This window comes from Spermophilus citellus, assembly GCF_964194105.1.
Source record: "Spermophilus citellus genome assembly, chromosome: 10".
NCBI lineage: Eukaryota > Metazoa > Chordata > Mammalia > Rodentia > Sciuridae > Spermophilus > Spermophilus citellus.
Window position 1 is genome coordinate 84,474,833 of NC_138197.1, and position 25,559 is coordinate 84,500,391.

The 25,559-nt window shown below is 36.7% G+C and overlaps 2 protein-coding genes across 4 annotated transcripts in view; both read left to right on the forward strand.

Annotated features, from left to right (window-relative positions):
- Window positions 1-11,430, forward strand: part of XPOT (exportin for tRNA) — a 42,527-nt gene extending 31,097 nt beyond the window's left edge. The window contains exons 24-25 of one of the 2 annotated variants that reach the window (XM_081311514.1): window positions 5,612-5,668; window positions 8,772-11,430. In XM_081311514.1, coding sequence (XP_081167640.1) covers window positions 5,612-5,668; window positions 8,772-8,798 — 84 coding nt within the window. In that variant the 3' untranslated portion in view covers window positions 8,799-11,430. Of the gene's footprint in view, window positions 1-3,138; window positions 3,219-5,611; window positions 5,669-8,771 lie in introns of those variants that run through there. The other variant, XM_081311515.1, reaches the window with a different exon arrangement.
- A 966-nt stretch (window positions 11,431-12,396) lies between these two features.
- Window positions 12,397-25,559, forward strand: part of TBK1 (TANK binding kinase 1) — a 45,170-nt gene continuing 32,007 nt past the window's right edge. Inside the window, exons 1-4 of one of the 2 annotated variants that reach the window (XM_081310305.1) lie at window positions 12,397-12,521; window positions 15,227-15,344; window positions 19,265-19,405; window positions 23,261-23,390. In XM_081310305.1, the coding sequence (XP_081166431.1) occupies window positions 15,258-15,344; window positions 19,265-19,405; window positions 23,261-23,390 (358 nt within the window). In that variant the 5' untranslated portion in view covers window positions 12,397-12,521; window positions 15,227-15,257. Of the gene's footprint in view, window positions 12,522-15,226; window positions 15,345-19,264; window positions 19,406-23,259; window positions 23,391-25,559 lie in introns of those variants that run through there. The other variant, XM_081310306.1, reaches the window with a different exon arrangement.

The following is a 25,559-nucleotide window of genomic DNA, read 5'->3' on the forward strand; positions in this document are numbered from 1 at the left end:
ACTATTGTAGTTACCTCATATAGGGGAATTATGGAGTATTTGTATGATCAGCTATTTCACTTAGGATAATGCTCTCAAAAGTTCATCCATGTACTTTTGATATTCATTCTTGTAGATGGCAGGACTTCCTTTATTAAGGCTGAATATTTCACTATGTGTGTATATACCACATTTTCTTTCTTCATTAATCTATCAGTAGGCATTTAGGTTATTTCCACATCTTGGCTATAATGCTTCAGTGAACATGGGAGTGTTGATATACCTTAGCAATCTTGATTCTTCTGATAAATACCCAGAAGTGGGATTACTAGATCGTATGACAGTCGTTTATTGTTTTGTTTTTTGGTATCAGGAATTAAACCCAGGGGGCACTTAACCACTGAGTGATATCCCTAATCCTTTTTTGTGTATTTATTTTTTATTTTGAGACAGGGTCTCACTACATTGCTTAGGGCCTCACTAAATTGATGAGGCTAGCTTTAAACTTGTGATCCTCCTTCCTCAGCCTCCCAAGATGCTAGGATTACAGGCATGCACCACGGCGCCCAGCATGGCAATCATATTTTTAAGAACCTTTATACTTGACTGGGGATGGAGCTTAGTGGGTAGGGCACATGCTTAGCATGTGTAAAGCCCTCTGGGCTCAATCCCAGTACCAGTAGAAAAAAAAAAAAGAAATACCAAACTGTTTCCACAGCAACTGCATCATTTTACATTCACATCAGCAGTCGAGTTCCTGTTCTTTCATACTCACCTGCTCTCATCTTTGTTATTGCTATTTTGTGTTGTTTTTTGAGGTAGGGTCTTGCTGGGATGCCCAGACTGACTTCAAACTCATTTTGGAGTTTGGGCTCAGGCCATTCTAATATCTGGGATTACAACCACAAGGCACCATGCCCTGCTTTGTGGGGTTTTTTTTGTTTGTTTGTTTGTTTTTTAATAGTGGCTATCCTACTAAGTGTGGAATGATAAGTCTTTATTATTTCTATTTCCCTGATGATTTGTGATAATTGAGCATCTTTTTATTTTATTTTTTTCTTTATTTTTAGGTGGATACAATATCTTTATTTTACTTTTATGTGGTGCTGAGGATCAAACCCATTGCCTCATGCATGCTAGTCGAGCACTGTACCACTGAGCCACAACCCCAGTCCGAGCATCTTTTTATATATCTGCTGGTCATTTTGTATGTCTTCTTGGGAGAAATATCTATTCATGTCTATATCCCATTTTCTGGCTAGGTTATGAGCTTTTTGTTATTTTCATTTTGTAGTACTAGGGGTTGAACTCAGGGCCTCACACATGATAGGCAAGTTATCTGCCACTGAACTACATCCCACACCACATACCTAGATTGTTATTTTTTTGACCTATCACACACACCTGGAGAGGCATTCTTTTTTTTTTTTAATTTTAATATTTATTTTTTGTTTTCAGCGGACACAGCATCTTTGTTTGTATGTGGTGCTGAGGATCGAACCCGGGCCACACGCATGCCAGGCGAGCGAGCTACCGCTTGAGCCACATCCCCAGCCCCGATTATTATTTTTTAAATTTTACTATTGAATAGTAGAAGTGCCTTATATATGTAACCCTTTATCAGCTACATGGTTTGCAAATATTTTCTCCCCTTCCATACCCATTCCATAGCTATTGCTTTTCCACTCTGTTGCTTATTTTGCAGAAGCTTTTTAGCTTGCTATAGCCCTGCTTGTCTATTTTTACTTTGGTGCTTTTACTTTTTCATGATGTCCATGAATTCATTGCCAACACCAGTATCTTGAAGCTTTCCCACTGTGCTTTCTTCTGAGTTTTACAATTTTAGGTCTTTTGTTTAAGACTGTAGTACATTTTGAGGTGATTTTTGTGTATGGTGTGAGATAAGGATCTATTTTCATTCTTCTCTATGGGGATATTCAGCTTTCCCAATGATATGTGTTGAAGAAACTATTCTTTTCCCATTGTATATTCTTTGCACCTTTATCAAAATTGGTTGACTGGGGCTGCAGTGTAGCTCAGTGAGACCATGGGTTCAATCACCAGCACCAAAAGAAAAATCAGTTGACTGTATACGTATGGATGTATTTTGTGGCTTGATTCTGTTTCTTTGGTCTGTGTGTCTGTCTTTATGCCTATACCATACTTATTTTTGTTGTAGCTTTGTAACATCTTTTGAAATCAGAAAGTATGGTGAGTTCAGCTTTGTTCTTCTTGAGGTTAATATTGCTAATAGGGGTCTTTGTAATTCCATATGAATTTCAGTAGTGCTTTTTCTTTTTTTTTTTTTTTTTAAGAGAGAGAGAGAGAATTTTTTTTTTTAATATTTATTTTTTAGTTTTCGGCGGACACAACATCTTTGTTTGTATGTGGTGCTGAGGATTGAACCCAGGCCGCACGCATGCCAGTCAAGCGCGCTACCATTTGAGCCACATCTCCAGCCCAGAGAGAGAGAATTTTTAATATTTATTTTTTAGTTCTCGGCGGACACAACATCTTTGTTTGTACGTGGTGCTGAGGATCGAACCCGGGCCGCACGCATGCCAAGCGAGCGCGCTACTGCTTGAGCCACATCCCCAGCCCGTGTTTTTTCTTTTTTAGTAAAAAATGTCATTGGGATTTTGATGATAGAGATTGCTTTCAAACTATAGCTCACTTTGTTTTTTGTCTTTGGAGTTAATAAGCATTTTGTCAACCTGATAGAGCAGGGGTATTTATTTAGCATCTCAGCCAGTGAATGCTCTTTTCCTCACAACCTTATATGCAGGTGCATAAAGGGGGTCCCTTGTATTGCAGTTAGATTTCCACAGTCTTTCTAGTGGCAGAAAACAGCTTTCCTGTGGTCAAAGTAACTACCTAGTCCCACACAATGGTTTTCAGAGTTGCTTTCTAGTTCCCCTTTGTCTCTGTGGGTAGTGGCACTAGGCCCAAGTAAAGCATCTACCCTTCCACTTCACAGATGCATTCCTGTAGAAAATACCTTTAAGGCCAAAGTGGACTGGGCAAGAGAACTTCTCCTGTTCCTCTTTCTGGAGGGTTTTCCTTATTCTTACCCATGTTTGTTTGTTTGTTTCCGTTTTGTTTTGTTTTTTTAATGTGCTCTGTGATCTCCTTACTGCTCTTGATCTCTACATCCACCAGGATCTGCTCTCCATAATCTAAATAGAATCACATGAGGGGTGATGGTGTCATGTTCTTAAGCATCATAATCTGCACCCAATGGTTTTTCTATTGGATCTGAGGTATGTTGAAAGACAAGTTTTTTTTGGTGCCAACTGAGCTCCCTGTGCATGTTATAATTCACTATCGTGGCCTGCACCAAGTCCCTGACCACTGTGTCACTTGGGCCCAGGTATTGCAGATGGGGAAACATCCCTTCATGGATGTGGTGGCCAGCTTAAGCATCAAGGAGAAAAGAGAGAGCAGCAAATGTCACATTACTGGCAGATCTCATGCCATTTCTCCTTAGCACCAATTCCATTTTTGGATCGCTTTGGATAGTTATGGACATTTTAACACGGGATGTCTTTCAGTGATGTCGTTTCAAGAGTTTTTATGGCTAGGGGTAGAACTTGGTGGTAGAGCATTCACCTTGCATGCATAAGGCCCTGAGTTCAGTACCCAGCATTAGAAGGGTAGGGGGTGGAGAAATGTCCCCCCACCCATGGGCTGTTTTTGTTTTGTTTTGTTTTTGTTTTTGTTTTATGGGGGTGGGGATCTAGGGAGTACTGGGGATTGAACTCAGGGGCACTCAACCACTCAGCCCCAGCCCCAGCCCTATTTCATATTTTATTTAATGAGACAGGGTCTCACTGAGTTGCTTAGCACCTTGCTTTTGCTGAGGCTGGCTTTGAACTTGCAATCTCCCTGTGTCAGCCTCCCAAGCTACTGGGATTACAGGTGTGCACCACTGCACCTGGCTGCCCAGGTTGTAATAGCAGGGTTTTTCTCCCATATTTTTATTGATGTATTATAATTATATACACATAATTTTGGTCAATATCTCCTCCCTCCCCCTGGTCCCTTTCTTCTACTCTACTGGTCTCTCTTCAGATTTTTTTTAAATATTGGGGGGTTTTTGTCCCCTTTCTTTGGAACTGGGGGTCGAACCCAGGGCTTTGTGAATGCAAGGCAGACGCTTTGCCACTGATCTACATCCCAGCCCTTAAAATATTGTTTTAATTGTAGATGGACACAATATCTTTATTTGTTTTTATATAGTGCTGAGGATTGAATCCAGTACCTCACATGTATGAAGCAAGCACACTACCATTGAGCCACAACCCCAGCCCTCCCTTCAATTTTCATGAAATCCCCACCTAAAAAACAAATGCTTTAAAAACTTTTTATAATGCTGAGATTTTTTTTTTTTTTTTGCTTTGTTTTTGTGGTGCTCAAATTGAAACCAGGACCTTATACAGACTAGATAAGTGCTCTACTTTTGAACTACATCCCCAACCCTATAATCCTGTTTTTTAAAGAAGCACTGAAAATTTGGAAATAGTTATATAAGTAAACATTTTTATGAAATCAGTAAGTAATTATTCATGTGAACTTTTAGCCTTTGAGCAATAGAAATATACCACTCAATTACAGCTAATATCCTTCCAGATTGCCAAAATAAATTTTCATATTTTTATCTAGTGGTTTGATTATAAAAGATAGTTTAAGGGCTGGGGTTGTGGCTCAGTGGCAGGACACTTGCCTCACACATGTGAGGCACTGGGTTCAGCACCACATTAAAAAAATAAACAAATAAAGATATTGTGTCCGTGAATAACTAAAAAATATTTTTTAAAAAAAGATAGTTTAAGCTACCTCGGTCTCCATTTCTCATATGCCTTGTATTCTGACAACACTTTCTGATTAATTCTACTTTAAAAAATTATCTTTATTTTGTTTTTAGATCTAACTCTACTGAGTGACCATTTACAGCTATAGCAATGTAATTTTTGTCCTGTTTGCTGTTCTCAGGCATGAGTTTACCTTGTCCAGGAGAGGCGTATGAAGGCAGCCTGTCTATTAAGTTTTCTATTTGAAAATGCCTTAAAATTTTTTGTAATGAGAATCTGTTTGGGTTGAATTTTATAAGCTATATAGAAGTACTATGGATTTGAAACAGTCTTAATGTACATTTATAAGCGTATAGATAAAGAAAATATGGAATATATATGTTATATTATTCAGCCTTAAATAAAGAAGGATATTGTCATATGGTAAAACATGGATGAACCTTTGGATCATATGCAAAGTGAAATAAATGTAAAAATGGTTAAGATGGTAAGTTGTGTTTTTGCCACAATTTTAAAAAAAAAGAGCTAGGCATGTGGCACATGCCTGTAAACCTAGCTTCCTAGGAATCTAAGGCGGGAGGATTACAAGTTTGAGGCCAACCTCAGCAACTTAGTGAGATCGTGTCTCAAATTAAAAATTAGATAAGGGCTGAGGATGTAACTCAGAGGCAGAACACCCTGGGTCCAAGCCTCAGTACCTGAATAAATGAATGAATGAATAATAAATAGTTATTTTTTTATTTTGTTTTTTTAATAGTACTGTGGATTTGAATTAAGATGGGTTTATTATTAACATATCTATTCTCTTTCCTGCCCCACAGGAATTTTGTCAAGCACTTCAGCAGCCTGATGCTAAAGTTTTTAAAAATTACTTAAAGGTAGGTATTTGGGAAATTTCTTTTTTTTTTTTTTTATTGTTGGTTGTTCAAAACATTACACAGTTCTTGATATATCATATTACACACTTTGATTCAAGTGGGTTATGAACTCCCATTTTTACCCCGTATACAGATTGCAGAATCACATCGGTTACACATCCATTGATTTACATATTGCCATACTAGTGTCTGTTGTATTCTGCTGCCTTTCCTATCCTCTACTATCCCCCCTCCCCTCCCCTCTTCTCTCTCTACCCCCTCCACTCTAATTCATTTCTCCCCCTTGTATTATTTTTCCCTTTCCCCTCACTTCCTCTTGTATGTAATTTTGTATAACCCTGAGGGTCTCCTTCCATTTCCATGCAATTTCCCTTCTCTCTCCCTTTCCCTCCCACCTCTCATCCCTGTTTAATGTTAATCTTGTTCTCATGCTCTTCGCCCCTACTCTGTTCTTAGTTACTCTCCTTATATCAAAGAAGACATTTGGCATTTGTTTTTTAGGGATTGGCTGGCTTCACTTAGCATAATCTGCTCTAGGGAAATTTCTATATCTTCCTACAATTAGGTAATACTTGAGGGCCCAAAGAGAATATATATATGCTGTAGTTACTTTGGGATATCTTGTGCTCTAAACACTGCTTCTAAGATCTGCAGTTACAGATGTTTCCATGAAACCCCTCTCAACTAAGCTCTTAGAAAAGATCATATGAAGTTAAATATGCACACTGAATGTCTACATACCTTGAATGTATTGTATGAAAATTGACAGTTCCATGATGTAAGTAAATAGGAACATAGGGAAAAAAACAATGTTCAAGAACAGCTGCCCATATTAAGTTGAAAGGAGGGAGTTAAAAACACGTAAACAAGGGCTGGGGTTGTAGCTCAGTGGTAGAGCCTAGCACATGCGAAGCCCTGGGTTTGATCCTCAGCACTGCATAAAAATAAGGGCATTGTATCCAGCTACACCTAAAAAATAAATATTTAAATATATATATATATATAAACAAAAGTATATATTGTTTGCTTATCCTATCTTGAAACATTCGAATTGTGTAATAGACAAAAAGGAGAATCCTTAGGTTTGCATCAAAGCTCTTTTTATTTTGCAAAACCACTGAATTAAACAAGAATACCCTTGTAAGTTGGCAAGAAATGCCAAATGTTTATTTGGTATTCATATTTATAGTAAAATTAATGAGAGGAAGATTATGTTGTTTTCACCTAGGTCCTCAGACATTTCACATTTTGTCTATTACCTTCAGTAAATTTGAGAGCAAAACAATGTACTAAATTTCTTGGTAGCAGGTAATGAGTGAATAACCTGGTTATTTTGCCCAAGACGTTCCATAGAATTCATAATTCAAAAGACTTTATTGAGTAAATAGTTAAAAGTGTCATCCTTTGACTGATTCCAACATCTTCCCTTGTCAGTTACTTTCATAATTACAGTTTCGTAGCTTAAACATCTCAAAAGAATTTGTGTGGGAGAGTATTGAGAACTATTTCTGGAAATAACTTCTGTTCAGTAAATTTTAAATCAAACTTGATTAGAAGATCAAAGATCTTTAAAGATCAAAGATCAATTGATCTTTATTAGATCAATAATATTATAGGTACATTATAGAAAGCTAGTGCTCTGAATGTTACTTATTCGATCTGTACATCCTTTATGAAGTGATGACAGTCTTAGTAGTAGCATTATCTCAGAATTATTCTTTTAATAAAAAAAATGAAATTTATTCTTTCTGCCTACTTCTCCCTCTATATCTTGTTGATCTCAGATCTTACTGATTCTTTCCTCTTCCTCTGGGTCATATGTCCCCTTCATTTGTTCTAGCCAGGCTGATCTATTTGAAAATGTCAAACAGTACTTCCAAGTCTGTTGCCCTTCCCCATAACCTTCCTAAACTCATCATTTACTAAAAATAAGTTCATGGTTTTTAGTTAGGCATTTACAAATTTTTTTTCAGATTCTGATTTCAGATTACCTTTCTAGTTTCTCTTGTAGGAGAAACTTTCTAGTTTCCTACAAGAGAAATCATTTAATCTTTGCTATTCTTGCTGTTGCTCTTCATGCTATTTTTCAAAAATTCTGCCTTATTGGCATCCCTCTTTCTTTATGAATTCTACCTATTCTTCTAGGCTTTCCTTAAACCTCACCTCCTTGAAATCATTTTGTTTGCTCAAATGGTGATCATCCTTTTCTCTGCACTTAGGCTTTTTGTCAGATGAATAGTGGATCTACTAAGTGCTAGAAATACAATGATAAATATGGTTCTTGTCCTCAATGAACTAACCACCTATCATTTGGTAATGCAATATTGATGGTAGGGTATGATACTGAACCAATGCCTGGCATAACCTCCAGCCTACTTTTTTTGTGTCTCAAGTATTGAACTGGAACCACCATTTAACCATCATATAAATAGTAAATTCCTTAAGGATTTGAACTGCTACTTCATCTTTGACTTGTTTCATCCTCAAAATTTAATTTTCCAGTGTTAATTTTTTTCCAATGTTAATTTTGATGGTAGAGAGGTATCAAAAGCATATTTTCATTACGTTCCCAATTGCATAACATTGACAAGTTATATCTAGACTTCCAGAAGAGAAAGTTCTTATCTTGAATTATGTGTGAACTTATAAAGTATGAAGTGTTTTAAATATCTGGCATGTTACAAAAGAGTGACTCTCACTGAGCATGGTGGCACACGCCTGGAATCCCAGCAGCTTGGGAGGCTGAGGCAGGAGGATTGCAAGTTCAAAACCAGCCTCAGTAAAAGTGAGGCAACTCAGTGAGACCCTATCTCAAAATAAAATACAAAATAGGACTGGGGGACGTCTGGGGTTGTGGTTCCATGGCAGAGTACTTGCCTGGCACATGTGAGGCACTGGGTTCAATCCTCAGCACCATTTATAAACAAACAAACAAATAAAATAGGGCTGGGGATATAAGTCAGTGGTTGAGTGCCCCTGAGTTCCATCCCCATTATCCACCGCTCCCCCCCAAAAAAGAGTGACTGTCTCTCAGAAAGTTGGAACCATTCTTTACGTGAAAAAGATTTTATTTTCTGACTTCTTTTTTTTAAATTATTTACAGGTATTCTTCCAGAGAGCAAAGCCCTAAGGACTGGATTTCCCTGTGCCTACTTCATGATCAGGAATTCCAGTTAATAATTTATAAAGAAGAAATTTTTGTGTGCCATTCACACTGGTCTTTTTAATATTGTTTTGAGCTTACTGCAGTATATGTATTAGAATTTTTCTGTAAAGTGGGTGTACTTTTCCCTATATACAGGTATGTGACAACAAGAGAAGTTGCTTGCATGCCAGCTCAAATTGTTCTATATAAAAATGCTGTTTAAAGACAGCAGAGTTATGCCTCATATCTTAATTTTTCTTTATTTGAAACTTTAAGTCCTTTCTTTATAAAGACCATAGCAGTGGAAAACAGTGTACTTTTCTTAAAAATTGATGAATATAAAATGTTAAAAATTTTTAGTTTTCTTTATGTGTGCAGACACATAAAGTTTGGGGGGAATGCAACAATCAAAACTAATTTTTTGTAGATAGCCATTACGTTTCTTTAAACTGTTTCAAAGCCAATGTGAAAGAGAATGGGTTCATAAATTATATCGATTGAAAAGTAGGTGCCAGTGTTATACATTTTTTATAAAAAAAAATAAATTTTACGTAGTGAAATCTACCAAGTCTTTCCTGGAATTATTATAGAAATTTTGGCCTCATTTCCCTGTCTTAAGCACTCTGATTTTCCATTTAAAAATTTGCAAATATGAGTACATGGATGCCTTATTTCACTTAATTACAGCCCTAAAAGGTTACATGCAACTTCATTCTGGTTTTTGCTTTTGAAAAAGCCTAGGTAAATCTGTTCATAGAATTAAAATCCCAAATTTTTTTTCTGTTATTGGATATTCTTAAGAGTACAGTGTACCTATGTGTTTATAATGTTTGTAAATAGCTACTATTTAATTACTAGCATCACTTCCCCTGCCTTCCTCATTTTTATTCATGACTACTGGAGAAAGCAAGTATCAATAGTAGTATTGAGAGAGAGAGGAGGGATAAAACCAAGCAGCAGAATAACTACAGACATTTAAGTTTAAATTTTAAAGGCCAGATTAAGATATTCAGGGAGGAGGTTGTGGGGGGTGGGTATAGCTCAGTGGTAGAGCACCTGCCTAGTATGTGTAAAAAACCCTGAGTTAGTTTTCCAGCATCACAAAAGGAAAAGGGGGAGTTTTTTTGTTTTTTTTTCTGGGAGGGTTTGTTGGGTGTTTTGCCTTAGGCCAATGTGTTGCCTAGAAGTTTTGTAGATGGGCTTCAGTGGCCTATAATTTCCTAAAATTGAATTCTGAATTGGGCACCTGATCTTTTTCTGGGTTTTAATCCACAAGAGACTGTAAACATTTTCCTTACATCATGGAATAAAAGTACTAAACTAAATTGGCAGTTAACTATAAAAATAGGTCAGTGGAATGTATAAATGTTTTAAAAAATAGTTAAATGAAAGTGGGTGTTTCTTCCATAGGTTCTCCTGAAGTATGGGAGAAATAGTCACATCTCTTGCAATAATAGTAATTATTCAAAGTACACTAATGAGTAGCATAGCAGCTAAAAGCTTATGTAACACTGGCTCTGGACCCAGATATGTAGGTTTAGATACCAGTTTAAAACCTGGATTGAGTTAAATAACTTCTTCCTGCCTTAGTTTCCCCATCTCAAAAATGGGGAAAATAATGGTAGCTACCTCATAATTCATTTAGAATTCCATAAGTTAGGTCCGGGGATGTAGGTCAGTGGTAACAACGTAGCTTGCCTAATGTACAAGACCCTGAGTTCAATCCCCAGTACTACCAAAAAAAAAAAAAATCTATAAGTTAAACATGAATTTATTTATTAGTACAAATAATGTACTATTAATTATACATGCAGAAAATTGTTATCTTCTTTCTCTAGCTCTTTTGGGGGAGGGACAGAGTCTTGCTGTGTTTCCCAGGCTGGCCTCAAATTCCTGGGCTCAAGCAATTCTTTTACACTAACTTCCCAAGTAGCTGATACTGCAGGCATATATCAACATGCCTAGCTGTCCCCAATTCTTTAAAGCCCTTCAAAAGATTCCCCTGTGTAGAGCTAGGAGAAATCGGGATGTGGAAATCAGAGTGTAAATAGAAATTGAATTCTTCTGTTATATAATCATGTATAACAATTCTCATCTTCATTCCTTAAAGTTCCCCCCAAGTACTATTAACAGTCCCATCAATTACCTTATTTTCAAAAGCTAGCACCCAAATGATTGTCTCAAGGATGAATCTCACTTGTTACAGTTGAGATAAATGAGGCAAAAGACTTGGGGATTTGTATGACTTGACTATGGAACCACAGGGTTTTATGATGCCTGATTTAGTCCTGTGCCTAACAGTTTATTTAAAGCTTAACGCTAATATTAATTGGTTCACAAGTGGCTTGGCCTTGTAGGAAAGTATTGTGTGGTATTTTAATGTGCATCACTTATGTGGTCAACGTGAAGTTCTTTGGCTCAGTCATATTTCCTCCCACAGCTTTGAACTGTGGGTTTTACTATTAGAAGGAACTTTGACAGTTCTTTACTCTTGTCATGACATAAAAAGAACTGAAATTGATTGGAATTGTAAGTAGTGAATACCTTGTTGTTAGAATTATTTCATCACTTAAACATTGTTTAAAATTCTAATAAAATAACTTCCTTTCTAAGAATTCATTGGAGTGGACTTTTGTTATCTCCATTGTGCATTTGATAAAACCTGAAGTCTAGAAAGAGAAGAAACTTGCTTAAAGTCAATAACTGGCAGAGCTGGAACTGCCAACTCTTATGTCTGCTCCATATCAGTGCCTCTCCTCTTAACCACTCCGCCAGGGTTTCCCATTCAATGGTGTTTGCTGTAGTTAGGTTCTGGGAAGCATCTCCTCTTCCTCTCCACTCAGAAATCTTGCTATAGATCAGCAGAATTCTGTGCCCTTGCCTGTGCTGTCGTGGCCAGAAGGGATCTCTTTATAAAGGTACAAAACCTGCTTAAGCAGAACCTGTTTTTTAATCCTCCAATACTGTCATTTTTCCAAATACAATTTGGAAGAGGGAATTAAGTGAACATATTAAGAATTTCTTTTTTTTTTTGTAGTTGTAAATGGACAGAATGCCTTTATTTTATTTGTTTATTTTTATGTGGTGCTGAGGATCAAACCCAGTGCCTCACGCATGCTAGGCAAGCGCTCTGCCCCTGAACTACAGCCCCAGCCCAAGAATTTCATTTCTGAATATTGTGAGGTGATAATCTGGCACTACTGCAATCATAGTGGTCTTTAAAACAAGTACAAATCTCTTCCCTACAGACTACGATATTCCTCTTCGATAGCTCCTGATGTGTCCAGCATGCTGCCCACCTGTGATTATTGGAATGTTTGAAATCCCTAGCTCCCCCGTGCCACCGCACTCCGTGCCCTGCTGGCTCTCGGTGACAGGGTGGGATCTGCAATCAGGGAATCTGAATTACTGTGTTCACTGCGCAGAGCTTTCCAGCTTCAACATCAGAACTACGGGCACGAGGCGGAGGAATAGGCAGAGGTGTGGAGGTGGTCGGTTCCCCACCGTCCGACCCCTAGCTACAGCGGCAGGGGAAGCTCAGCATCTGTGGTGGCGGTCGGACGGGCCGGCAGGCGTGCGCACGCGTATCCGCACGCGCCAGCCGTCGGTCACGTGACCCCCGGCCAGGGCTCGCGAAGCCGGAAGTAGCCTCGGGCTCCTGAAGGCCGCGGGAACCCGCTGGCGGTGGCGCGGCGGAGACCCGGCTGGGTAAGTGGAAGTGGGGCGGGGGCGGACGGAGGGGCTGAGGCCGCGCGAGGCTCTGGTAGCGGGGCCTACGGCGCCAAGCGCCCCCGCCCCCTGTGAGGGACTGGGATGCTGAGTCAGAGCGGGGACACGGCGGGCGCCCTGAGTAGCCCCGCACGGCCTGAGGCCAAGTCTCTTCGGACCCTGACTGCGCGGACACCGCCTCCCGGTGCCCGGGGCGCCCGAAGCCGGGTGGAATGGTCGTGCCGGCCCTGTCCCCTTCATCTGTAGTGGCCCGCGGCTAGCCCTCTGACCGGCAGCCCGGGGCCCTCCCAGGTCCCGCGGCGTTGAGTACGCAGAGGACGAGTCGGTGCCCGGTACCGGGTCAGGGCTCCGGCCGTCCGAGGAAGAAGGGCTGCTTCCTCCCCGGGAGTTGGACTCGCCGCTTGTTACCTACTTTCCAAGGGTTGACACGATTGGTAGTTTTTAAAAGGACTGATATTTCAGATGATTAAAAAGAGACGTTTCTTTAGGGTTTCAGTGATGTTAACATCAAAGGTTGACTCACCGGAAGCCAGAAGCAGAAGACGATTTTAATATACACAGAAAATGCAAATTCCCAAGCGTTTCCTTCCTTGTTGACCTGGCTTATGTTTTTTTTTTTTTTTTTTCTAATCCACTTCTCAAGTGTTTTTAGTAGGTAGCCTCAAAACAGCTCTTCCCAGTAATTGTTAAATGACCCACCTTTGTTCACTCCCAACCCTCTAAAATAATATCTAATAAATGATTCACAGAGTTTGGAAATCCTGGAACTTTGTCCGTAGGCCATGTCACCAAACCTGTTTTCATCCTATGTGACTTTCATTTTTTGAATGGTAAAAGGAAGTAGACTTAACACAACATCGCTATTAACAAACATACTTGTTGATTGCCTCTTGTCAAAAATTTGGGAAGATTTATATAGCAAGCACCTGGTGGGTGTGCTGAGTCATGTTCAGCGCTGTTAGGGGGTTATCGGAAGATAATTTCAAAATGCGTTTCCCATGATCAGTGTTTTGGAACCCTATTTTATATCATCATATAGAGTGAGGAGATATCTAAGCTGATAAGTGTTTATGTCATCCACTAAGAAAGTACTTAATGATACCTTTTGCCATTTAGTTCTATGAAACAGCAAAGTTACATTAATTAGAGAAGTTTTGCATGAGATATTTGAGTTCATTATTAAGTCCTGTGTGCAATGTGGCAGTTTACAGATGTGTATTCCTTATTTACGAAAAGGGGATCTTGTTTTTGTTGATGATTTCCAATTAGTTGATGTATATAAAATCCTTATCTGAACTAGCTGCATGGTAAAATTATATAAATACATCCTAGTATACAAGAGAGTGGTGAAATTTAGACTCTGGCCATTCTACATATACTTAACCCTGATTGAAATATTAGCACAGTTTAATTAATATTAGTTATTAATTCATCATGGAATTCCCAGTTCAACATACTGCTTTTTGTTCTAATTTACTATGAAGGGATATTAAGATTATGTTTTGATCTGACATTATAGCAGGTTTAAAGGAGCATGATGGGACTAGTGTTTATGTAGTGTTAACATACCTCACTTTTATTCCAACATGGAGCTCAAATATTTTTAATAAATTTGTAGTTCAGTAGTTTTCCAGTATTAAAGGACAGGGCTAGAGATGATGGTTACTTTTTTAATATTTATTTTTTTACTTGTAGATGGACAGACTATCTTTATTTTATTTATTTATTTTTATGTGGTGCTGAGGATCAAACCCAGTGCCTTGCACATGCAGGGCAAGTGCTCTACCGCTGAGCCACTACCCCAGCCCATGATGGTTACTTTTTAAAAGTTGGTAATGTATGCTTGGTATATGTGTATTTATAGACTTGGAGGTTAGAGGAAACTGTTTTCCTTAAATAATTTCAGAAGAGTCAGTACTTCAAAGGAATAATAATTAAACCTTCTATTATGATTGTCCACCTCTGTGGACAATTTTAGATAATAGATGAAATTTTAGATAATGAAAATGTTATATAGTGACAACAATTGTTTTCATTACTGCTACCCTGTCCATGGTGGAAACAGTGTAATTTTTCTATATTTCTATTATATTGTTTTCCTTTAAAGTTTGTATCCTCTTTATATTTTTAAAATATAATGTATCCTTAATTAATCATTCACAATATTTGAAGGAGCTATAATGCTTATTAACAAAGATAAAAGTAGAAAATAGATGTTTCTTTTAGACCTGTAATGCAAATTAAACTAAATATATGTCATTGGGTAATCTTTTTTCCCAAAGCCCACACAGTGTTTCAGCCTGTAATATTTCTAGAAATTTAGATTTTTATATAGAACTTAAGTTTATGAATAAAACTTAGCAATAAATAATGGATAGCCTGGAAAGGGGGGAGAGAATTAAACCCAGGGGCACTTAACCACTGAGCCACATCCCCATCCCTTTTTATTTTTTTATTTTGAGACAGGGTCTCACTAAGTTGCTTAAGGCCTCACTGAGTTCCTGAGGCTGGCTTCAAAGTTGTGATCCTCCTGCCTCAGCCTCCTGAGCCTCTGGGATTACAAGGCATGTGCTACCATGCCTGGCAAATGAGTAGTCTTATTTGAGATTAAAAATAACTAACATTTGTTTTCTAACTGTATTATTCCCTTATACCATACCTATAAATCTTTTCTCTTCCCTTAGTATAACAAAAGAAACACCTGACCAAGCCGAGATGCAGAGCACTTCTAATCATCTGTGGCTTTTATCTGATATCTTAGGCCAAGGAGCTACAGCAAATGTCTTTCGTGGAAGACATAAGGTTGGTACAGTAAAAACTGAAATTTTTTTATCACTATATATATTTTTTTCTGAGAAGTATACTTATACTAAAGTGTTTGACTTGGCAATTTTGGTTTTTAAATGAATTTTGTTATTATTGAATGTTTAGTTTGTGTCAGAAGCAGGGAACTCATCTACCCATTGTTGGTGGCAGAGCCTGTGTGTTACAAAATGGAGAAAAATTAGGAGGTTGATTGCAAAGAGACTGGGGAAGATTAGTGTTGTACCTTTTGATTTTATAACCAACCCTGTACTCTGATGGTGTGAAATCAGTAGGAGGTAAAGGGAAGCATATGTGCACAGTGGAGGGGAACCCACAGATTATTCTGATCTATTGTACCAAGGGTTTGTGCCCCCTCTAGAACATCATCCCACAAGGTAGATTGTAGTAAAATGAGATTCTCAACAAGAAGTCCAAGTGTGGGGTAATCAGAATGTAATAGTGGAGTAGGAATAGAAGGGCCAATTCCAGAAGCACTTCAAGGACCAAAAGGATTTTTGTCAGATTCTATATTGGAGAATGAAATTAAAAGATAATTAAAATAATTTAAAGTTAAGAAATTGAAGATAATTAAAGCGTCTGTCCTGGGAAAGACACTAGAAAAATAATAAAGTAAAAAATTCTTTTATAATATAAGTAACCAATACTTTTTTAGCACTACAAATTTGTTTTAAGCCAAAAGGTGTTTGGCCCCTCCTAAATTCTTATTTTCAGAAACAAGGGTTCTAAACATTTTGGTAGAGAGGAATTTCTTCCTGTTTTACTATAGTTGTGAGATTATCAGTCATTTCTGTCAGTGTTAAAAAGTGCACTGGGGAGGGGCTGTTTCCTCTGGGGAGAAAATATGATTATAAATAGCCTCTGTGGCTTATGGAGCATGAATCAGAAGTGTCATATGGACAGCTTTTAGCATTTTCCTCTTTGGTTATAGAATTGTGCATTATCTCTGGATCCTTATCTAAGTTCATTATGATCAATCTTAAATGTTTCTTAGAAATTGTTTTTGTTTTGTGCCATGAAGAGAAAATAGGTAATGCCATAGGATTTAACATTGAAAATACATCCGTCTGTCTTTCTATGTTCCAAATTAACAAATTTTAATGATCATTTGGTATGTTTCAGGCACGTGTAGTACTTGCGCACAGAGTTTAAACTTAGTATCAAGGTGGCATTAGGAAGGAAATAAATTAGAAACTAATGGTATGACAATTGATAGTCATAGAGACTGGGTGAGACATATTTAAAGTACCTGGCATTAGTGGATACTTATATATTCTGGTCTTTCATTACTTTGATACTCAGTGTCCTTCATGTAAGGGCAAGCACATAGTAGATCTTCAGTGTTTGTTGAATGAATAAATGAATGAGTGAGGACAGATTAGATTACCCTAAAACAACCTGAAGTTCTTAAGAAATAAACATTTCAGGGATGTGTTCATAGAAACCGTGTTTGTTCTTTTTTCTTTGTTTTTTTTTTTTTTAATATCTTTTTTTTTTAAAGAGAGAGAGTGAGAGAGAATTTTTTAATATTTATTTTTCATTTCTCGGCAGACACAACATCGTTGTTTGTATGTGGTGCTGAGGATCGAACCCCGGCCGCACGCATGCCAGGCGAGCGCGCTATCGCTTGAGCCACATCCCCAGCCCATTAATATCTTTATTTTATTTATTTTTATGTGTTGCTGGGGATCAAACCCAGTGCCTCACATGTGCTAAGCAAGTGCTCTTCCACTGAGCTACAACCCCAGTATATTTGTTCTTAGTGACATCATTTTAAATATTTAGGGCTATACCCCTGGTCATTCTCCAAATCCTGTTTTTCCTTAATAACTAGGTTTTTTGGTTGTTTTTTTGTTTTTTTTGTTTTTTTTTTTTTTTTGTGTGTGTAGGGGGATACTGAGGATTTAATTCAGGGCACTCAACCACTGAGCCACATCCCTAGCTCTATTTTGTATTTTATGTAGAGACAGGGTCTCACTGAGTTGCTTAGTGCCTCACTTTTGCTGAGGTTGTCTTTGAACTCATGATCCTCCTGCCTCAGCTGCCCAAGCCAGTGGGATTACAGGCGTGCACCACCAAGCCCAGCAATAATCAAGTTCTTAAGTATACTATTTATCATTCAAAGTATACTACTTAATCTTTCTGTTTTTCATTAAGTTGCCTTTATCTAATATTGTGTGAGTGGATGGATATGTGTGTGATAACCATAGTGAAGCTGAAGAGAAGAGAGTTGCAGGAAGGATGAGTTGATCTGCCCAAATGTATTTACATTATATGTAGATCTCTTAAGTATCATTTGCGTATGCTTGGATTGATGACTATTAAGGTGAATAAAGGGAAAATGGTACATTCCCCCAAGTATCCCATTAATATCACAGATAGGACAGACTACAAAAGTTTAAAAATAATCGAGATGGGTACATTGAGACATTGCTTTACTTTCCCTGCTTGTTCCTCTGCTAGAATTCTCCTTACTTTAGGTTGAATTTGAAACAAGTGTCCTTATAAAAATTTTCCCTTGTTAGGTGATACATAGATTTGGCAGTGTATTTACCTTGGCTGAAAAATGTTAAAACAGTGTTTAATTGAAGTTTAAATGGTTTTTCTCTTTTCATGTTGTCTGAAAACAGTTCATGCCCATTTTCCTCCCAAAAGAATATATGTCTGTGTATTTGGTGTGACTAGGACAGCAGGGATAGTGACCTTCAAGAGATGGGATTATAAAGCAGCTAAATGATTTTGAGAAAAAGATTCTGGGGTGAGGGGAGAATGATGGCTGTGGAAAGCTATAAAGAGGGCTGCAAAGCAGGAAACACACGGTCCTGACATACCAAGAGCCATGAAATATCTTTAAGAAGGGCATGCCTGTTTGACCCTCAGGCTCAAAGAGAAAATGATTGTCATCTTGTTCCTAGGAAGTTTAGCCTTAGATAAATAGGGAAGGAAGAACTGGCTATCCTAAAGTGAGGCCTGCTGATTAAATAGAAGGAAATGAGTGGGTCTGAAAGAGAATCAAGGAAGGTTAATATGAAGAACATGGAAGTATGACATTCAGTGAAATTTAAGCTCTCATCCCCCCCTCCTTGGTACTGGTGGTTAAACTCTGTGTGCCTCATGCATGCTAGGCAAGTGCTGTACCACTGAGCTATACCCTCAGCCCCTTAAGCATATCTTTGGTACCCTCTAGAATTCCCTACTAGCTACTACTATGCATTGTAATACTACCTACTGATCTACTTCACTAGACCATGAAAAAGTGAATAAGATGGTCACCAGTAGGGAAGAAGAAATGCCCTTCATCCTCTAGAGAAGGTCTGTGAAGGAACAGCCTGCCCTAGGCATGTAGCATGTAGTTGCCCTGGACAACAGTGGTATAATTCAACCAGGAAGTCCATTTGAATTGCCTTCTCCAGCTCCTACTTAAAAACATACACACACACACTCTCATAACCAGTAAGTATTTCTGAAAAATTAATCACATTGAGATTTTTAATAAAAATTTCATAAATAGAATGTATTTTCACATTGGTCCTGTGTGTTCCTTTTACTTCTTTAAAAGTATTAGGCCTTAAAGAAACCCTTGGAGTTTCAGTTTCAGTTTCTTATCTAGTAGATGACTTCACTTTTAATTCTACAAAAGCTTTTATCTTCTGATGTATAAATGACTATCTTTATAGCGTATCATAATATGTTTCATTTGTAATATTAAAATAACCATTTCAAAATTCTAAAATATACAGTATGAAATATTGAATAGCCAATTGATTCATTTTAACTTTGTAAAATGTCAGGCACCTTTGTACAAATTACCTTTGCTAAGGAGTGTGTAGAATTCCATAAGAAATATAAATTGTTACAGCTAGCACTAATGATGCAACTCCCTCTCTCTCTCTTTTTAGAAAACTGGTGATTTATTTGCTATCAAAGTATTTAATAACATAAGTTTCCTTCGTCCAGTGGATGTTCAAATGAGAGAATTTGAAGTGTTAAAAAAACTTAATCACAAAAATATTGTCAAATTATTTGCTATTGAAGAGGAGGTAAGTAGACAAGCTTTAGTTAATCTTGTCATTGTGTTTATTATAGTTATGATTTAGGAGACAAAATCTAACATTTAAAACTGGATTTTAAAAACTGAGGAAAGTAAGGGCTCATTCTATCCCAAGGATTCTTAAATAGATATAGAAATAGAAATAAAGTATCATAAGAATAGAATCAGGAAAAAAGTATAAGAAATAAGAGGCTTTAGAATTTGGTGAATTTGATTATCAGTATTATTATTCAAAAAAGAAAAGCTTGGGCTGGAGATATAGCTCAGTTGGTAGAGGGTTTGTCTTGCGTGCACAAGGCCCTGGATTCAATCCCCAGCACCAAAAAAAAAAAAAAAAAAAAACCATTAAAATTAAAGTGATATAATTACAAAAAGACTAAAGAGAAAGAGAAATAGTACAGAGGAGACTTTGTAAAAGAATAAGAATCCTAGTAATCCAGAGATGACTCTGTAAAATCTAGTTATTAAAAGATTGATTTTAGAAATAAATAGGAAAAGAAAGACTTCCATTAGGAAAAATGATCCAGAAATAATTGAAACATCTATTTTAATCCCTTTAAGACATACGTAAATAATTAATAAAATCATCTCTTTTGAAAAAGTTTGGTAGTTTATGTTCCATATCCTACTGATTTCATTTTTAGTGATTATTTCTCAGGAACTAATCAAATGTAAATTATAGCTGTGTACATAAAGAAGTCAATATGCTGTTTGTAAAATAAAAGCTGTTTAAAAAGTTAAATTAAGCTGGATGCGGTGACACAATTCTAGTCCCAGTTATTCTGGAGACTGAGGTAGCAGGATAGTGAGTTCAGCATAGACAATTTAGCAAGACCCTGTCTCTTATTCAACTTTTTTTTTTTTTCCTTTTCAAAATAAGTTACATGATGTGATGGTTTGTTTCCCATAGTGAGCCAAACTCAAAGTTAAGAGCCTGGCCTTCCAGATTGCAGGCTCTGCTCCAAGACTTCTGACACCACTACAAAGGAGTTTGGCAGACTGCATAGTTCCCACAAAATTGCTCTTACTTAAGACACCAGCTTCAAGTTCAGGAGTACTGAAGGCTACTCTAACTTCAGACCACAGCTTTAAATTTGGAAGCTCCTTTGACTCTCAAATTTGGTATTTCATTAGAACATAAAATGATTCACAGAACTCATGCAAGTGTTGTACTTATAGTTTTGCTCTTAGGGTTTTTTGTTTTGTTTTGGTACTGAGGATTGAACCCAAGGGCATCTAACCATGTGCCACATCCCTATCCCTTTTTATTTTTTGAGACAGGGTCTTGCATAGTTGCTTAGGGCTTTGCCAGATAGTTGAGGCTGGCCTCGAATTTGCAATTTTCCTACCTCAGGAGTAGGAGAGGATTACAACTCCCAAGCTGCTGGGATGAGCTGCTAGGATTACAGGCGTGGGCTACACACTAGTCTATACTTAGTATTTTGTTACAGCAAAAGTATACAGATTAGACCAACCAAAAGAAGAGACTCAGGGTGAGATATGAAATAGTTTCTAACTGAAGTTTCTTGTCCTCAGGGACACATCACCCTCCTAGCATTGATATGTGAAAATACACATGGAGTGTTGCTAACCTGGAAGGCCTGCCCAAGCCTTTGGTACACAGAATTTTTACTAAGAAACCATCATCACACATTGCCTACATTTCTGACCTTTAGTCTCCAGTACATTCCATAGGTTTGGAAGAATTCGTGTAGTCTCCATTTTCTCTGGAGTGATACAGTGTGTCCTAAATATTCCATCATAAATCACATTGTTTAACTTTCCGTTGGCTGAAGCCCCCAGATACTCAAAAGCATTTCTTTAAGACAGGATCCTTTAGGGGCCAGAAATTACTTCCCAATAGAGCAAAAGCCAAAATTTCTTTGATAAAATTATTTCTTCACTATTCATTAGTTCAGTAATGAAACGATTTTACCAAAAATTTAATTACCTGAGAATATACTTATATATAATGTTATATAAATAAATCAGGACTAAAGTAGATAATGCAATATGATCTTCTATATACAGTGTAATATGCAAACATTTGTTGTATATCTAGAATGAAATTTGATCCATATAAAAAAGACTGAAAGGAAGTATACCATAATGTTAACATAATTATCCTGGGGTGATAGAATTATGTATATTTCCCAAATTTTCAACAATCAATATATATTACTTTGTTATTTAAAAACAATAGGTTTTCCAGCTGTTGTGGCACACACTTGTAATCCCTGTAACTAGGGGACAAAGACAGGAGGATCACAAGTTTAAGGCCAGCCTTAGCAATTTAGCAAGACACTGTCTCAAATTTTTGAAAAGGGCTAAGAGCAAGGTGTAATGGTGCACGCCTGTAATCCCAGCAACCTGAGAGGCTAAGGCAGGAGAATTGCAATTTCAAGGCCATCCTCAGCAACTTACTGAGGCATTAAGCAACTTAGTAAGACCCTCTCTCAAAAAATAAAAAGGACTAGGAATATAGCTCAGTAGTAAAATATCCCTGGGTTCAATTCCCAGTTTAAAAACAAAATGAGGTTGGGGGTAAGGATGTAACTTAGTGGTAAAACATCCCTGGGTTCAATCCCCACAACCCCCAGTATGGCAAAAAATAATAATTTTAAAAAATAAAAACAATAGTTTTTTAAAAAATATTTCTCCCTTTTTTTCTGTTACATTAAATGGTAGAGAAGTTTAAAATATTTTATAACAGTGTTTTGGGGCTATGTAAGAAAAATTATAAACGGAAGAAAGGAACTTACTATGATAGCGTGCACCTATTAATCTCAGCTACTTGGGAAGCTGAGGCAGGAGGATTGAAAATTTAAGGCCAGCCTCTGCAACTTAGATCTTGTCTCAAAAAATGGAAAGGACTGGGAAGGTAGCTTAGTGGTAAAGTACCCCTAGGTTCTTTTCTCCCCACTGCAAAAAAGGGTGCAGTAGGGAGATAGGGAAGATAAAAAGTTGGAGATGAAATCTGGATTTTTAGACTCATTAAAATTTTCAAGTTTCTAAAATTGGCATGCATATGATGATAATGGTGTATTATGTTATTTGATGTTTTTTCCCTTTAAAGCTATTGTTGTATTAATGATGAATCTTGCAATCAATGGTACATTAAAATCAAAGTTCAAAACAAACCAGCTGAGATGCAAATGAGCAGATCATAACTTTAATGCAAGAGGTGCTACTCAATTATTCTACCATCTATTTGTTTTTAAGGATAAGACTTCATTCCTCAAAGTAAAAGTACTTGTCATTAGAAAAATTTCAATTGTTTAAATAAGAGATTTTTAGAAGAACTATTGTTCTAAATGTACTACTACTATACACTAGAAATTGAAGATAATTTTAACAGAATTATTCAACACTGTAACAATGATTTTATAGTTTAGATTTAGCCCATTTTCACTCGTTGGTTTTCCAAAACAAATCTGACTTTCTTATATAATAAGAATTTGGAAGATGTTAATTTTTATATGTGCACAGTCATCAAGTATTTCAGTGAAATCTAGGTGAAGCAATTGACAGTGCCTTCATCATCATAACTAATTCTACCTTCAAATGAAATCAGAAAGCAGGATTTGAAGGCTCATGCCTGTAATCCCAGCTACTTAGGAGGTTGAGGCAGGAGAATTGCAAATTCAAGGGCAACCTTACTCAGCAACTTAATGAGACCCTGTTTTAAAATTAAAAAGAAAAAGAGCAGGAGTAAAGCACCCTGGTTCAATCTCCAGTAAGTTGAAGAAAAAAGTAAGTAAAAACAAATGAAATCAGTTAAGTACTGCCATATAATCAAATTTTTTTCCATAATGATTCCTAAACTGATTTTTTTTTTTTTCAGACAACAACAAGACATAAAGTACTCATTATGGAATTCTGTCCATGTGGGAGTCTATACACTGTTTTAGAAGAGCCATCTAATGCCTATGGACTACCAGAATCAGAATTTTTAATTGTCTTAAGAGATGTGGGTATGTTTATTTATTTATATGATTTGTGTGTGTGTGTGTGTGTGTGTGTGTGTGTGTTTAACATGTCATGACATAAAATTTTTAGAAATTTACATTAAAAAATGGAAGAACTTTATGAAATGCTTTCTTTGATATGATACCAAAAGCCCAAATACCAAAAAGGAAAAAATAGATTAGAATTCATCAGCATTTAAAACATCTGTACTTCAAAAGATAACAAGTCTCTCATTCCATGGGATGAGAGAAAAACATTTGCAAATCACAAATGAGGAATTTTTGTCAAGGCAACTCAACAATAGAAGGCAACCCCAATTTTTAAATGGGCAAAGGATTTGAAGAAATATTCTCCCAAAAAGATATATAAATTAGCAAGAAGTACATTAAAAGATGCTGAACATCATTAGTTATTAGGGAAAATGAAATCAAATCCACAATGAAATATCACTTCCTACTCCCCTAGAATAGCTAAAATCAAAAAGAAAAACATGTGTTGGCAAAGATGTGGAGAGACTGGAACCCTCATACAAGACAGGTAAGACTGTAAAATGATATAGCCACTTTGGAAAGTAGTCTGACAGTTTCTCAAAAGGATAAATATAGAATTACCATATGATCCAGATCCAGTAATTCTGCCAAGTATATATCCAAAAGAATTAAAAACATATCCACACAAAAACTTATACCACTGTGCACAATTCATAATATCCAAAAAATGGAAACAGCCCAAATGTCCATCAGCTAGCTGATGAATGTATGAACAAAAATGTGGTATATCTAAGCGATGAAATATTATTCATTCATAAGAAGAAATTGAGTAATGATACATGCTAAAATGTGGATGAACCGTGAAAACATTATGCTCAGTGAAAGAAGTTGGACACAAAAAGCCACAATATTGGAGCTGGGGTTGTAGCTCAGTGGTAGAGTGCTTGCCTAGCATGTGTGAGACACTAGGTTTGAGTCTCAGCCTTGCATATAAAGAAATAAAAATAAAGGTCCAAGAACAACTAAAAAAATATTTTTAAAACAGCTACAACATTACATGATCCCATTCATATGAAATATTTATAATATACAAATTAGACAGTAGAGAAAGCAGACTAGTGATTGAGGACAGAGTTGAGAAGTGGCTGATAATAGTTATGGGATTTCTTTTGGTGTAATTGGGTTTTATTTTGGGCATGATAAATGTTCTGAAATCAGTGGTGAGAATTATACAACTCTGGACTGTACTAAAATTACTGAATTGTACACTTTAAAAAGATTAATGTTATACTTTGAGTTATATTTCAATAAATCTGTCATTATTTTTAACATGGTAACCAAAAGAAGTAATAACTTTTTAAAAGAAATGAACCCTATATTTGAGGAGCTGGAAAAGCCCAGTTATAAGGAAAGTAAAAAATTAATAGGAATTCTTAACCTTGACACTGAAAGTAGAGTGGAGATCATTTAAGAATTAAATGAAAGTGAAACACAATTATTAGTATGCTTCAGCCTTTTTAATCAAATAGAAATTGCAAATAATTTATGCCTTCATCGTATACTGCTAGCCCTGACTTTTAATAATTGTACATTGATAACCCTGAACTCAATTTCATATGTTGAATTTGGACATTCTTCTATCAGTTATCAAATGTTTTAGTGACACTGCCTGTCAACTTAATTTCAACAATGTAGTCACCTTAAAATGGAGGGCTGGGATTGTGGCTCAGTGGTAGAGCACTCACCTAGCATCGGGGGGACCCTGGTTCGATCCTCAGCACCACATAAAAAAAAATAAAGGCATTGTGTTGTGTCCATCTACACCTAAAAAATAAATATTAAAAAAAAGAAAGAAAAGAAAATGGGCTTTTGAAATAGCACTGAAGCACATGAGAAATACATTTTTATGGAAACTAATCAGACACTTGACCTTTTACTTTTTTGTTACTTTATTGAATACAATTTAATTTTAATGTAGTTTCCCCCTAAGGTAAAGAAATATAAAGATGAAAGATTGATATCTTTCTGAGAATCTTTATTAGTTTTAAGATATATGTACATATACACATACACAAAAGCAATTTCACAAATCATATGCGTTTTATTATATTTTCCTGATAGTATTTAAGGGAGATTGGAGTCCTCCCTAGAAACCATATTGATTCTTATTCTAAAACTCCTTAT